Source organism: Rhinatrema bivittatum, chromosome 8 (genome assembly GCF_901001135.1).
Source record: "Rhinatrema bivittatum chromosome 8, aRhiBiv1.1, whole genome shotgun sequence".
Taxonomy (NCBI): Eukaryota; Metazoa; Chordata; class Amphibia; order Gymnophiona; family Rhinatrematidae; genus Rhinatrema; species Rhinatrema bivittatum.
In genome coordinates this window covers 888693-903005 of record NC_042622.1, presented here as the reverse complement: position 1 = coordinate 903005, position 14313 = coordinate 888693, and the positions used below count along the sequence as shown (strand labels likewise).

At 43.1% G+C, this 14313-nt stretch overlaps 1 protein-coding gene across 3 annotated transcripts in view; it reads right to left on the bottom strand.

Moving 5' to 3' along the window:
- The window catches only part of ASXL1 (ASXL transcriptional regulator 1), a 392468-nt gene extending 378422 nt beyond the window's left edge, over positions 1-14046 (bottom strand). Inside the window, exon 1 of one of the 3 annotated variants that reach the window (XM_029611257.1) lies at positions 13546-14046. In XM_029611257.1, the coding sequence (XP_029467117.1) occupies positions 13546-13602 (57 nt within the window). In that variant the 5' untranslated portion in view covers positions 13603-14046. The remainder of the gene's footprint in view (positions 1-13545) is intronic. The other 2 variants (XM_029611256.1, XM_029611259.1) reach the window with 2 other exon arrangements.
- Positions 14047-14313: the final 267 nt, after the last annotated feature.

Sequence of the window (14313 nt, the reverse complement as noted above, 5' to 3'; positions counted from 1 at the left end):
ACAATCATAGATTGTTGAATTTCGCATTCTGTATTTAAGGTTTTTCTAGATGCGGCTATAGTGGAAAAAAAGTTTTTCCCACATTTTGGGAAGTACTGCATCCAAAACCGAATGATGTGGTAGAGCTGTTGGTTCTGGTGGCATCTCGAAAATTTTTAGTATACCAAGAACCTCTGACCTGGGATGTGGACTTTTCCTGTCTCTATATTTCGTAGGGTTCCCACCTTTTCTATGAATTTTGCGTAGGACAGATCTTCTGGTGGGGAATAAGGTTGTGCAGACCCTCCGGAGGGTCAGAAGGCATGCCAGTGGAGGAACTTGGCGAAGATGATGTCTACTGAGAATCCGGGCTATCTGGACGAATTGGAATTGGAGATGGTACAAGCGGTTGAGTCTAGGACTGTGTTGCCAGTGGTGAAGGTTGAAGAGATGCCCTTGGAGGCTGGGGGTGCGTAGACTTCAGATCCTGAAAAAACATATTCAGCACTTGTAAAATTTGTAACATGGCTATGGATGCTAGATGTTCCGGTTGTGGCTGTGATGGGCTCAGTAATGGAATTGGTCTGGGTAGTGCCGCTAAAAGAATGTCTTGCGGCGTTAGCGATTTGTGCCATTTAGGAAGAGGCTTCCTAAGTTGAGGGGAATGAGGTTTACTCCGGGATGCAGATGACCATTCCGAGATAGAACCCCCCACTAAGTGAAGTCGCCCTAGAGGACTCAGAAGCTTGGTTGGAGAGGAGCTCTACTTCCACGTCAGAGCTTATACTTGGTCGTTTTGATGTGATAGAACGACCAGACAGCCCTTAGTGTGTAAAAGGAGCTTTATGTATATGTTTTGTCTTCTCTGTTTTCTTGAAGTGTTGTTTCTGCCCCTGAAGCAGCGACTGTGTCGAAAAAAGCATCGTGTACGTTGGGGTTTGAGCCTGGTGCGAGGAATGCGTCGTGTCCTTCGCATTGCTTCCTATGCGCCGTGCTTCGAATGCACTGAAACCATTCAGCGCTCTGTGCACTTCGATTTTGCATGCTCCGTCTTCGGCACAGAGGAGCACAGTTGAACGGGAACAGGTCCCTATGTCCCGATCAGCTCATGAGGGGTCTTAGAGGAAGAGGAGTCGAGGCCTCAGCCCTTTTCCCCGGTCCTGGCGGTATGTCAAACCTGGCCGTGGCGCCCTGATCGACGCTAAGATGGTTCCCTGGCTCCAAAGAAGCGGCTCTTTACGACGGCGTCTAGGTTTCTTTGTCTGTCCTGGCAAAGATTGGGTTGATAGTGCCCTCAAATGTGCTATTTTCTCCACGCGTTGCCTTTGGGCCCGGAGGGGGGGGGGGGGGGGGGGGGGGGGGGAACACGACCACAGTCTCGACATGAGGCTTGGTCGTGGTCCGGGCCCAGGCAAATGTAACAGTAGTTATGTCCACCTGTTATGGACATAACTTTTCCACACTGGCAGTATTTGAAACCTGATGGCTTAGGAGCCATCACGGTGCCAAAAAGGTCCGAAAAATTGGAAAAAATGTGAGACGAGGCGGAAAGAAAAAACCCCGCATGCGATCGGCTCGCAGAAAAAAAGACTGAGGAGAAAATCGGAATCGCGCGGAAGACTATCGCGCAGCCGCACAGAGTTAAAACTCTCACTACCTAAGAAAAACTCCGCCTACTCCTGGTCGCATGCACGCTCCCAGACAGCATGGCTAATTCAGCCTTGCTATCGACAGGAAAATCTTTCTCCACACCAGTTCTTCAACCATTAAGTGAAGTACTGCGGACCATGTCTCCTATCCCCCCTGTTGTGTGTAGGTAGCAGTTCTGAGAGTCAGATTTAACTACCAAATCAAGACCACAGACTCACTGAACTATTTCTGAATCTACTCAATTAATCACTGGCCATGACACTTCTACTTAGGGGCACCATATCTAGCTCATCATCTTTTTTCATTTCTCTGACCTTTGCACTTTGTCCATGCCTGCAAGCAGAGCCACCTCAAAGACCAGCAACATCCCTCTCCTTTTGGTTATTCCTCAACCTAACTCTCTTTGCTACTGAGTCTATCAGGATGTGTTTCTCCTTTTGGTAGCATTGTCCTCAATGTCCCTACTACAGAGGATTCCAACTTGAATCCCTATTCTAGATAACCCTTAAGGTTGCTTCTACACCACAAGCGAAAGGTAGCATTTTTGCAGAGGGGTAGGACATAGCTGCATCAGTGAGCCACAGTTCAAGCTCTCCCTAAGTCTACATTCCTCAACTTTTTCAAAGCCTCTATGCCGGCAGAACTGGAGAGAAATATTGAATGTGATGGCAGATAAGGACCGTAAGACATTCTAGTCTGCACCAAAATTACTTCCTGTTGCAATACCACACATCACTTGATCTCAGGCTTTCAACTCTTTCCAACAAACAGGTCCTCAGTGTTTGTGCGCTTTCTTGGATTCTGATACTGGTTTTGCTTTCACCACCACCTCTGTGAAGAAATAAATTTTCTGATATTGCTCCGTGTCTACCCTCTTGGAACCTCATAGCAAGATTTATTCAAAAACTTAATTTATACTGGGGGGAAAAAAAAGTGTGCTTCTTGTGCATTTTTTGTACCTTAGGAGATTTGAAGATCTATCATATCCATCTCCCCTCTCTTCCAAGGTATACATACAGTAGCTTACAAAAGTATTTGACCCTCTAAAAAGGTAGCAGATCGTTCTAGACAGCATGTTAAATTAAATTAAATACATAGTATTTAATTAATTTAATTTGTATTTTGTCTAACCAGTTATTCTTTCCTATCTCTTCCTTCTTCTCCAAGTTCTGTGACCCTTGTTAATTGTAACTGTTTCCTTCGATCACCACAGTTTTAGTTTGATGTATTTAATGCACCCCGTTTCATGTAAACCAGCAAGATATGTCCTCATGATTGCCGGTATATAAAAACCTTAAATAAATAAAATAAATAAATAAATGTTTATTGCAAACCAGTATGCTCTTAAAAGTACGTTTTCAAAGTCACAATTGATTATTTCTCTACAATTTTTGTAAAATAAAATCTGAAAAATGCAGCTCGCATAAAGTATTCAACCCCTTCAGACTTGCACTTGGTTATTCAGATTGGAGGGATGATGCTTATGGGCTGCAATTTTCAAATAGTGAAAGAGATTATAGATTGGATTGAGATCTGGACTTTGACTTGGCCATTGCAAAACATTCATCTTTCTGTTGTTCAACGACTCCTGTGTTTTGGCCTTGTGCTTAGGATCATGGTCCTGCAGAAAGATGAACTTTCTCCCAAGATTTAGGTTTTTTTTAGCAGACTGAAGGTTGTCTTGCAGCATCTTACACCATCCATCTGTCCTTCAGTTTTAACAAGATGTCCAGTACCCACTGAGGAAAAGCATCCCCTCATGATGCTGCCACCTCCATACTTTACTGATGGGATGATGCTTGCTGAAGAATGGGTAGTGTTAGGTTTGCGCCACACAGTCTCTTGAATTTTGGCTCATCTGATCATAATACCTTATCCCATGTTTTAGCTGGGTCACTCTGATGCTTTTTGGCAAACTCCAAACATGCTTGATGTGGTTTTTCTTCTGTAATGGCTTCTTTCTGGCCACACTCCCATGCAGGCCAGTTGTATGCAGAACTCTTCATATAGTTGACTGATGCATTCCACTCCAGTCTAAGCCACTGAACTCTGTAGCTCCTGAAGCGATTATTGGCCTTTCTGTGGCTTCCCTCAAGTCTCTTTCTTGCTCTGATGGTGTCTGGGTGGAAGGATGCAGCTTCCATTTCCTCACAATTGATCCAACAATGCTCACTGGGACATCCAAGCACTTGGATATTATTTTGTACCCGACTAACTACATCTTTAATTTCCTTAGAATGCACTTTGGTCTATTTTCACAGCTTTCCTTCAGATTCACAATGTGACCAATGGGACTGGAATTAAGGTGTGTTTTATCCAAAAAAGCTGACCTTTAATGATTCACAAGTAGAGGCCAAGTATAAGTCAATTGTTAGGACAATATATTTCATCTATATAAATTTGGGAGCTTCCATAGCACAGCGGTTGAATACTTATACAAGCAGCATTTTTCAGTTTGAAATTTTGTTTTACAAAAAATGCAGAGAAAAAACTGACTGAAAATTTACTTTAAGAGCATACTGGTTTGCAATAAACACTGTCTAGAACAGTAATTGTCATTTATAATCCACACACTGACTTTTTAGCAAGTCGAATACATTTGCAAGCCACTGTATTTAGGGTTTGAAATCTTCTTGTGAGATTTACACTGCAAAACTTGTGCCATTTTGGTAACCCTTTTCATACAGTAACTTAGAAGATGGGAGAAAGAGACCAACTAGGACATCTTGCCTACCCAGATATTCTTGTCTTTACCCTAAGGATATATCCCAGTTAACAGCCACAGAGCCTGTAAACCAAGATCCCTTTAGTTCATACTTGGCATCTCTCCTGTGTGTAATCACTACAGCACCACTGATTTCCAATCATTCAGCCTGTCACGTCCTCAAGGCCATTTCAGAGTCCCCCCTCCACTCCACAACATCAACCTGCCACATCAACCCAGCTAATAAATAGCCTGTCTGCATGTTATTTTTATACTCCACTTTTTGGCACTTCAAGTTGTCAGAGGGCTTACATTCTAATTTTGTACCTGAGGCAACGGAAGGTAAAGTGACTTGCCCAAGGTCACAAAGAGGACAGTGGGATTTGAACCCTGATTTCTTTGTGTCATAGCCCACTGGTCTAACCACTAGGCTACTCCTCCACTGCAGCCTGCCAGACAAGTCTAGATGCTAATTTAGCTCTACCATCCCAGCCCGCTACATAGAACTGGCTATGTGATTAAGTTTCTGCTAAGACTATTTCATCTCATCCACCTTGCCATTCATTCTGGCAGCTCCAACACTCACTACTGAATCATTTAAATAGGTCACACGAAACATTTGCTAGGCTGTTTTTGTTCTCCATTTTTGTTTACAACTAAGGATCCTCTGTTTATCCCATTCCTTTTTGAAGTATGTTACCATGTTTTATTTCCGCCACTCTCTCCAGGCAGTCAGTCACACCCCTAATCGCTCTTTCCATGAAAAAAATCTCTCCTTACATTGCTCCTGAAATCTACCCTCCTCAACTTGATATCAAGAATCCTTTTCTAAAGCTTCTTTTCCACTGAGAAAAGAATTTCTACTTGCACATTTCAGGTATTTGAATGTCTATCACAGCCTCCCCATCGCTTCTCTGGAATATAAATATTTAATTTCTAAATTTAATATCAAAATGGCTTCTACTGCAGACTACTTACCATTTTGTTAGCCCTTCTCTGTACTACCTCCACTCTGCATATATCTTTCCAGAGACATAGCCTCAGGAACCGGAAATAATCTAGATCAGGTTTCACTAAATAACTACACAAAGGCATAATCACTTTGTTTTTATACTAGTTATGTCTCTATGCATTCTAATATCCTTCCAGCTGTGGCCACCACCTCATTTCACTGCCTTGAAATCAGATACAATCAATTCAAGATCTCTTTCCTGCTCAATGTACAGAATTGTGCCCACTCCCCCCACCCCGATATCTTTGCCCAAATGCATAACTTTGAATTTTTAAGAGCTGAAACTCAGTTGGCCAAGCAGCCAACCACATATCAACCTCTTAGGTCCCCTTTTCAAATTAGTTGAGCTCCAGCTTTACCCTCACTACTCTGCAACCAAGGATCTTCTGGATTTATGCCAGGCTTTCTTGAATTGAGATAGTTGTCTCCACCACATTCACTAGAAGGCCATTCCATGCATCTGTTCTTTCAAAGGGTGTTAGCCCTTACTATCGGGCCGATTCAGTAAAGTCCGCGGGAGAGCAGGCAAACGCCCGCTCTCCCGGCGCGCACACAGGCCACTCGCCTGTGAGCGCGATACAGTATTTAAATGAGGCCCGGCAGTAGAAACGGGCAAAAGGAGGCTCTAGGGACACTAGCGCGTCCCTAGCGCCTCCTTTTTGATAGGAGCGGCGGCTGTCAGCGAGTTTGACAGCAGACACTCAATTTTGCCGGCGTCGGTTCTCGAGCCCACTGACAGCCACGGGCTCGGAAACCGGACACCGGCAAAATTGAGCGTCCGGTTTTCAACCCGACAGACACCGGCCGACTTCAATTTTTTTTTTCTTTTACTTTTTTTTACTCTTCAGGACCTCAGACTTAATATCGCCATGATATTAAGTCGGAGGGTGCACAGAAAAGCAGTTTTTACTGCTTTTCTGTGCACTTTCCCGGTGCCCGAAGAAATAAGCGCCTACCTTTGGGTAGGCGCTAATTTCTGAAAGTAAAATGTGCGGCTTGGCTGCACATTTTACTTTCTGAATAGCACGCAAATACCTAATAGGACCATCAACATGCATTTGCATGTTGAGGGTGCTATTAGGTTCGGCGGGTTGGACGCGCATTTTCTGCCCCTTACTGAATAAGGGGTAAGGGAAAATGCGCATCCAGTGGCACTGTACTGTATAGGCCCATATGAAAGCTAGAAGAGTTATTTATTAACATGTTTATAGACCACTCGGACATGTTATACTAGATGGTTTTCAAATAAAACATACACCATTCTTAAATCAAATCACAATCAAGACAAATTACAATCAAACTACGATCAAATAAAAATACAGCATTTCAAAGAACTTTGCATATTATTTTTTACAAATACATTATCTAATTTGATTAAAAGGTTTCCCTAAACAAATGGGCTTTTAATTGCTTCCAAAATATTTTTATATCTTCAATTAAGCACAATTCTTTCATTAGAGAATTCCACAAGATTGGTCCTATTATAGGAAAAACACTTGATCATGTTTTCACAAACTGTACTTGTTTTTGTGAGGGAGCTAACAATAAATCAGCAGCTGAACACATCATGCAAGAAGTCTGATTAAAGAGTCAAAGCAATCAAATAAGGCGGTCCAGACTCCTTAATAGTTTTATAAATTAGAGCAACATATAAAGTTAAACACATGTTGGTTTTATCTGGAGATAGTGCAATTGAATTAAGACCGGAGTATTATGTTCCTCACGTCAGATGGATATGATTAAATGAGTGGCAGCATTTTGAAGTAACTATATTGCCTGAATATGGTATTTTGGTAAGCCTACAAGTAAAGAATTGCCATAGTCAATGGCTTATAAAGTTTGAAACAAAATTCTAAAGTCATTCTTCAGCAAAATATATCTTAGTGTTTTTAGCAAGTGTAAGATAAAAATCTGCCTCTAATATCCTGCACATATGCAGGATATATATCATTTCTGAATCAAAATAAACCCAAATCACAAACTGACTGAGAAAGGAACAAATTGGCTATCATTAGACCTATACAGGCCTTTAGGGGTGGAAAGCAGGAAATCCATATTACTTCAGTTTTTTTGTTTAATATCTGATTTGCAAACTTCCAGTTTTTAATGTGACAGACTTATTGATTGTAATGTAATCAATATGTAGTTACCTACAGAGAATAAATGGATGTTATCCCTATAGATTTAAAAAATAAAAAAAAAAAACGAACCTGCTCAAGTAGCTATTAAATAATGTGGCTTAGAGCAGATGTCCCTACAGGAAACCTGCCTTTGGCTAGTACCATGCAGACTGTTGCTGATTTATCCTGACTTGAAACTCCCTCCCCAATAGATAAGACTCAAACCACTGCTATATCTGGCCTTCTATTACCATAGATTTCAGTCTGGCCAATCCTATGAAAAACTGTGGTTACATCTAAAACACATCACAGCCAAATTAGAATGGCTATAGTGGATCAGACCGAGGGTCCTTCAAGTACAGTATCCTGTTTCAAAGAGTTCCCAATGCAAGTCACAAGTATATGGTAAGATCCCAAACAGAAATAAATCCCATGCTGCTATCACACAGTGATAAGTAGTAGCTATTCCCCAAGTCTATTTGGTTAACACTACTTTATGGCTTACTAACTACCTTAAGCCACCAAGCACAGACAAGCACTCTAAATATAATCCACACAGAAGGTGAGTGCTGAGATAGGGTTACACAGTCCCAAAGGTTCAAACGATTTGTCAATCCAAAAGTAATTTTATTGATTAAAGCGGCAACTCCACTGTGTATACATCAACATGTTCTTAAGCAAGAGGGTCCCCCGACACGGACCCGTGTTTCGCCAGGGGCTGCATCGGGGGGGACGCACAAGAAGTTTTAAAGATATTCTGTAAACAAAGAGTAAACAACAGGACTGTGTGAAAAAATGCAACTGCCAATGCCGTACATAAAAGCAGAAAGTCACGTACACTTACCAAATTTGAAGTATGCAAACACGCGTAACAGGGAGCGCGCGTTATATGTCATTAAACCTGGAACTTTAAACATGTCAAAAGGCGCCAAAAACATTCACAAACCAATCAGCTGAGGACAGACACCCACCAATCAGAACACGGGATTCTTATCCAATCAGCAATCAGATAAAACGAACCCATTCAATTTCTTTGTTGAGTCCTGCAGGGGCAACGGTGTTTAGCCGGTAAATCCACCGCTGTTCACACCGCACCAGATGAGCATCAAAATCTCCCCCTCTAGGAAAGGGGGGATATCACTTCCAGTACAAAAAAGAATAAGTCAGAAATTGTGTGAGATGAGGCCATCCAATGATCAACCAGGGGGGCTAGGATGCGTGAATGTTTAATATTAGAACGGTGCTCTATGATTCGAGTCCTGACTTGTCTGTTGGTCTTTCCAATGTATAATTTGTCACAGGGGCAACGTATGACGTACATTACACCTGTAGAGCTACAGTCAGAAAAGTCAAAGAGTGTGAACACTTTGCCAGAAATAGGGTCAGTAAAACTAGACATCTTGGAAGTATGCTTACAAACAGAACAGTTTCCACACGGGGAATGTTCACCCTGTGTGTGTTCGTGTGTACTATGAGAAAAATCAGATCGGATTAGAATGTCCCTTAAGTTCCTGCCTCTCCGGTATGTGAAACGCAAAGTGCTTTGAAAAAAATTTGAAAACGACAGGGCTGTCCAGTGTTTTCGAACAATCAGAGCAATCTCGTGGCTCGAAGGTGAAAATGGTAAGATACAGTTTACAGTATTGTCCGTGTCTTTTCGTGGAGGCAAAAATAAAAGCTCTCTATTGACATACAGGGCTCTTTTAAAAGCACGTTTAAGGATCTTTGAAGGGTACCCCCTCTGTCTGAACCGGAGAAACATCTCCTTAGCTTTAGCAATATACTCAACTCTAGAGGAACAGAGCCTCCGTAAACGGAGGAACTGACCTGTAGGGATATTGGTCTTAAAAATTCTTGGGTGGCAGCTATCAAATTTAAGGATAGTGTTGCGGTCAGTTTCCTTCCTGTAAATTGAAGTCGTGAATGAACCATTGTGAACCGTAATAAGCATATCTAAAAATGGAATCTGAAAATGATGTAAATTAAAGCAGAACTGGAGATGTGGATTACAATGATTAAGCAAGTCGAGAAACATAAAAAACTGAATCTCAGTCCCTAACCAAATCAACAGAACATCATCGATATAACGAAACCATGCATGTATAAATTCTTGCCAGGTGGAGGGATAAATATAGGTTTCTTCAAATTGTGCCACATATAAGCACGCTAGACTAGGGGCCATCGTTGCCCCCATGGCAGTCCCTTTAATTTGTTGGTAAAAATGATTTTCAAAACGGAAATAATTCTTAGTAAGGGCTAAAGTAGTGAGTTGCATAAGAAAGGGTGTGGGAACACGATGGGGTGCCGGCCGTTGGTTAAGAACTGTCTCAATAACCTGTAGTGCCTCCTGTTGGGGAATGTTTGAATAAAGCGACGTTATATCCAATGTAACTAACCTGTATGGTGGTGTGGGGACCTGTAAGTTATTTAATAATGAAATCAAGTGAGCAGAATCTCGGACAAAGGATTTAATATGTGAAACTACTGGTCTCAAGAAAATATCCACGAATTTTGAAAGGGGTTCCAGAACGGATCCGATCCCGGACACGATCGGGCGTCCCGGTGGATCTACTAAAGATTTATGGATCTTGGGCAGTACATAGAAGACTGGAATGATCGGAGCGGAGGCAGAAAGAAAATTCGCCTCACGTTGAGTGATATATCGATTAGCTAATGCATCTTGTACCAAAGTTGCAATGTCATTTTTGAGTGAATCAGTCGGGTCAGATTGTAAAGGAAAATAAAATGTGGGGTCATTCAACTGTCGACACACTTCAGATCTATAATTAATACGGTCCATAATAACCACCCCACCCCCCCTTATCAGCTGGTTTAATAACTATTGTTGGATCTTCTGCCAATGAAGAGAGAGAAGCTCTCTCATCCTTAGTAAGATTATATCGGATATGCTGTCGGGATTGGGAGAGAAGGTGTATATCATGTTGTATTAATTTTTCAAACACTATCAACATCGGGTCGACAGGACCCGGGGGGACCCATTTAGATTTAATAGTGACCAAAGAACCATCATGTGGGGATTGAATGTCTTGAAAAAACAACTTGAGTTTCAACAATCTGAAAAACCTATATAAGTGTACTTGTAAATCAAAAGGATCGCTACGAATAGTAGGAACGAATGACAGTCCCCTAGATAATGATCTTAGCTCAATTTCAGACAAAGTCCTTGAAGACAAATTGAAAACTAAGTCTGATTCTATTGCCAAGGGTCCAGTTGTTGTCGAGTGATTCTGGTCGTCCGTTGTGAAGTCGGGGGGCGGCCTCATCTGGTGCGGTGTGAACAGCGGTGGATTTACCGGCTAAACACCGTTGCCCCTGCAGGACTCAAAGAAATTGAATGGGTTCGTTTTATCTGATTGCTGATTGGATAAAAATCCCGTGTTCTGATTGGTGGGTGTCTGTCCTCAGCTGATTGGTTTGTGAATGTTTTTGGCACCTTTAGACATGTTTAAAGTTCCAGGTTTAATGACATATAACGGCTCCCTGTTACGCGTGTTTGCATACTTCAAATTTGGTAAGTGTACGTGACTTTCTGCTTTTATGTACGGCATTGGCAGTTGCATTTTTTCACACAGTCCTGTTTACTCTGTTTACAGAATATCTTTAAAACTTCTTGTGCGTCCCCCCCCCCCCCCCCGATGCAGCCCCTGGCGAAACACGGGTCCGTGTCAGGGGACCCTCTTGCTTAAGAACATGTTGATGTATACACAGTGGAGTTGCCGCTTTAATCAATAAAATTACTTTTGGATTGACAAATCGTTTGAACCTTTGGGACTGTGTAACCCTATCTCAGCACTCACCTTCTGTGTGGATTACTAACTACCTTAACCATATCCTCTGGCAATGAATTCCAAAGCTTAAGTGTGCATTGAGTGAAAAATAAATTCTCCAATTTGTTTTGAATGTGCTACTAACTTCATGGAGAGCCCCCTACTCTTTGTATTTTTTTTTTTTTTTTTAAAGAGCATATAAGGGATTTACATTTACTAGTTCTAGTACTCGTTAAGCTCTTCTGTTCCTTCCCTTTATCATGTTGGCTGCCCTCCTTCTCCAGTGCAAGTAAGTCTTTTCTTGAGATAGGGAGCAAAGAGCTGCCCAGAGCAGCATTAGCATATTCTCCATTCCCTAACCACCCTGTCCCTGTAACTCTTAGGGAACGTGGAAATAAGATAGCAGAGAGCTGCCCAGAGCAGCATTAGCATATATTCTCCATTCCCTAACCACCCTGTCCCTGTAACACTTAGGGAACGTGGAAATAAGATAGCAGGGAGCTGCCCAGAGCAGCATTAGCATATTCTCCATTCCCTAACCACCCTGTCCCTGTAACACTTAGGGAACGTGGAAATAAGATAGCAGAGAGCCGCTCAGAGCAGCATTAGCATATTCTCCATTCCCTAACCACCCTGTCCCTGTAACACTTAGGGAACGTGGAAATAAGATAGCAGAGAGCCGCCCAGAGCAGCATTAGCATATTCTCCATTCCCTAACCACCCTGTCCCTGTAACTCTTAGGGAACGTGGAAATAAGATAGCAGAGAGCCGCCCAGAGCGGCATTAGCATATTCTCCATTCCCTAACCACCCTGTCCCTGTAACACTTAGGGAACGTGGAAATAAGATAGCAGAGAGCCGCCCAGAGCGGCATTAGCATATTCTCCATTCCCTAACCACCCTGTCCCTGTAACTCTTAGGGAACGTGGAAATAAGATAGCAGAGAGCCGCCCAGAGCAGCATTAGCATATTCTCCATTCCCTAACCACCCTGTCCCTGTAACACTTAGGGAACGTGGAAATAAGATAGCAGGGAGCTGCCCAGAGCAGCATTAGCATATTCTCCATTCCCTAACCACCCTGTCCCTGTAACACTTAGGGAACGTGGAAATAAGATAGCAGAGAGCCGCCCAGAGCAGCATTAGCATATTCTCCATTCCCTAACCACCCTGTCCCTGTAACACTTAGGGAACGTGGAAATAAGATAGCAGAGAGCCGCTCAGAGCAGCATTAGCATATTCTCCATTCCCTAACCACCCTGTCCCTGTAACACTTAGGGAACGTGGAAATAAGATAGCAGGGAGCTGCCCAGAGCAGCATTAGCATATTCTCCATTCCCTAACCACCCTGTCCCTGTAACTCTTAGGGAACGTGGAAATAAGATAGCAGAGAGCTGCCCAGAGCGGCATTAGCATATTCTCCATTCCCTAACCACCCTGTCCCTGTAACTCTTAGGGAACGTGGAAATAAGATAGCAGAGAGCCGCCCAGAGCAGCATTAGCATATTCTCCATTCCCTAACCACCCTGTCCCTGTAACACTTGGGGAACGTGGAAATAAGATAGCAGGGAGCCGCCCAGAGCAGCATTAGCATATTCTCCATTCCCTAACCACCCTGTCCCTGTAACTCTTAGGGAACGTGGAAATAAGATAGCAGGGAGCTGCCCAGAGCAGCATTAGCATATTCTCCATTCCCTAACCACCCTGTCCCTGTAACACTTAGGGAACGTGGAAATAAGATAGCAGAGATGGGTTTCTGGCCTGCATGCACAGCCAGATCCATACAGACCTTCCTATCAGCCATGCTTGCAAAACTATTATCCCAAACTGACCTGCAAGGATGCCACTTTCTTTACTGCATACACGCATCTTTTGTAAAGTTTGCTTTGCCTAAATTAATAACACATAACACCAAAAAGCATCAGTTGTGGGAAATCTATAATGGGAAATTGCGATTCGAAACAGAGAGCCATTTTGGGAAGCAGATGAAGCCAAACACATACTTCAAGCGGCACATGTACGTTCTCCTTCATCGGTGTGGTGATAAAGACATTTTACGATTCCCTCCTCATCTATAGCATGAGGTCTCACTTTCATTAAGAACGAATACTTAAATTCTAATGCATCAACAAGTTACACACAATTTGGTTTCTGCTCAGCCGCGGGGGAGGGGGGGGGGGGAGAGGAAGCGCAGTTCTACACGGTATGCATTACATATACATGAACCCCCGCTACACCGCCGGCCCTCTCTCCTATACTCCACACCCGTTCCTCTTAGATTTGGAACTCGGTTACCATCCGAGCGGCCTCAGCCCACGTGCGCTCTTTCTTCCTCTTCTGCTTGTCCTTCATCTTCTTCGGTGGCGCTTGAGGCCTTACCCGTAAAAAGCAGCGCGCGATTTAGGCTCAGCCACCAACCGTTAATGTCGCGCGACGACTGAACAGGAACGAAACGAAGCAACGGCCAGGCGCGAGTCTAGCAAAGGAGCTCAGGAAGCCCGCAGGAGGCGCGAGAACAGCTGTGCGTAAGGTACTCCAACAGACGTAAGTATCCACGCGGCCGCTGCCGCACTATCAGCGAGGCCTACGACCCAACACAACGCAGCGGTCAAAGGGCACCGTCCGCAGGAAACGCAGCTCCTGCCCCTCACCACTTTCTTGTCGTTTCTCTGATGGAGCAGTCACTAGCAAACCCTATTCACAAACGGTCTACAATCCCGTTTTCTTTTTCTCGGGGCCGAACTGTATGTTGTTTGAACAAAATTAAACAGCAATGGATGCTGGGAAATGTAGTTAATTTCGCGTTCCAGTCTCTTTTCCATCTGAGCACGTGAAGGGAATAGGAACTGCGCTTCCCGGCATTCAATGTTTTCGATTTACCCCTCCCATGTTTTTTACCATTTGACCTTAATTTAGAGTCTAAAATTAGTGTTGAGGATTGGGTCTGAGGTGGTGATTACCCCCCAAAACGACTATCTTTACCAAACTAAGAAGTTGAAGTCAGTTCTATTATTTTTAGTTAGATAATTTCTTTATTGTAAATTGCAGTTTCTTGAAAATATG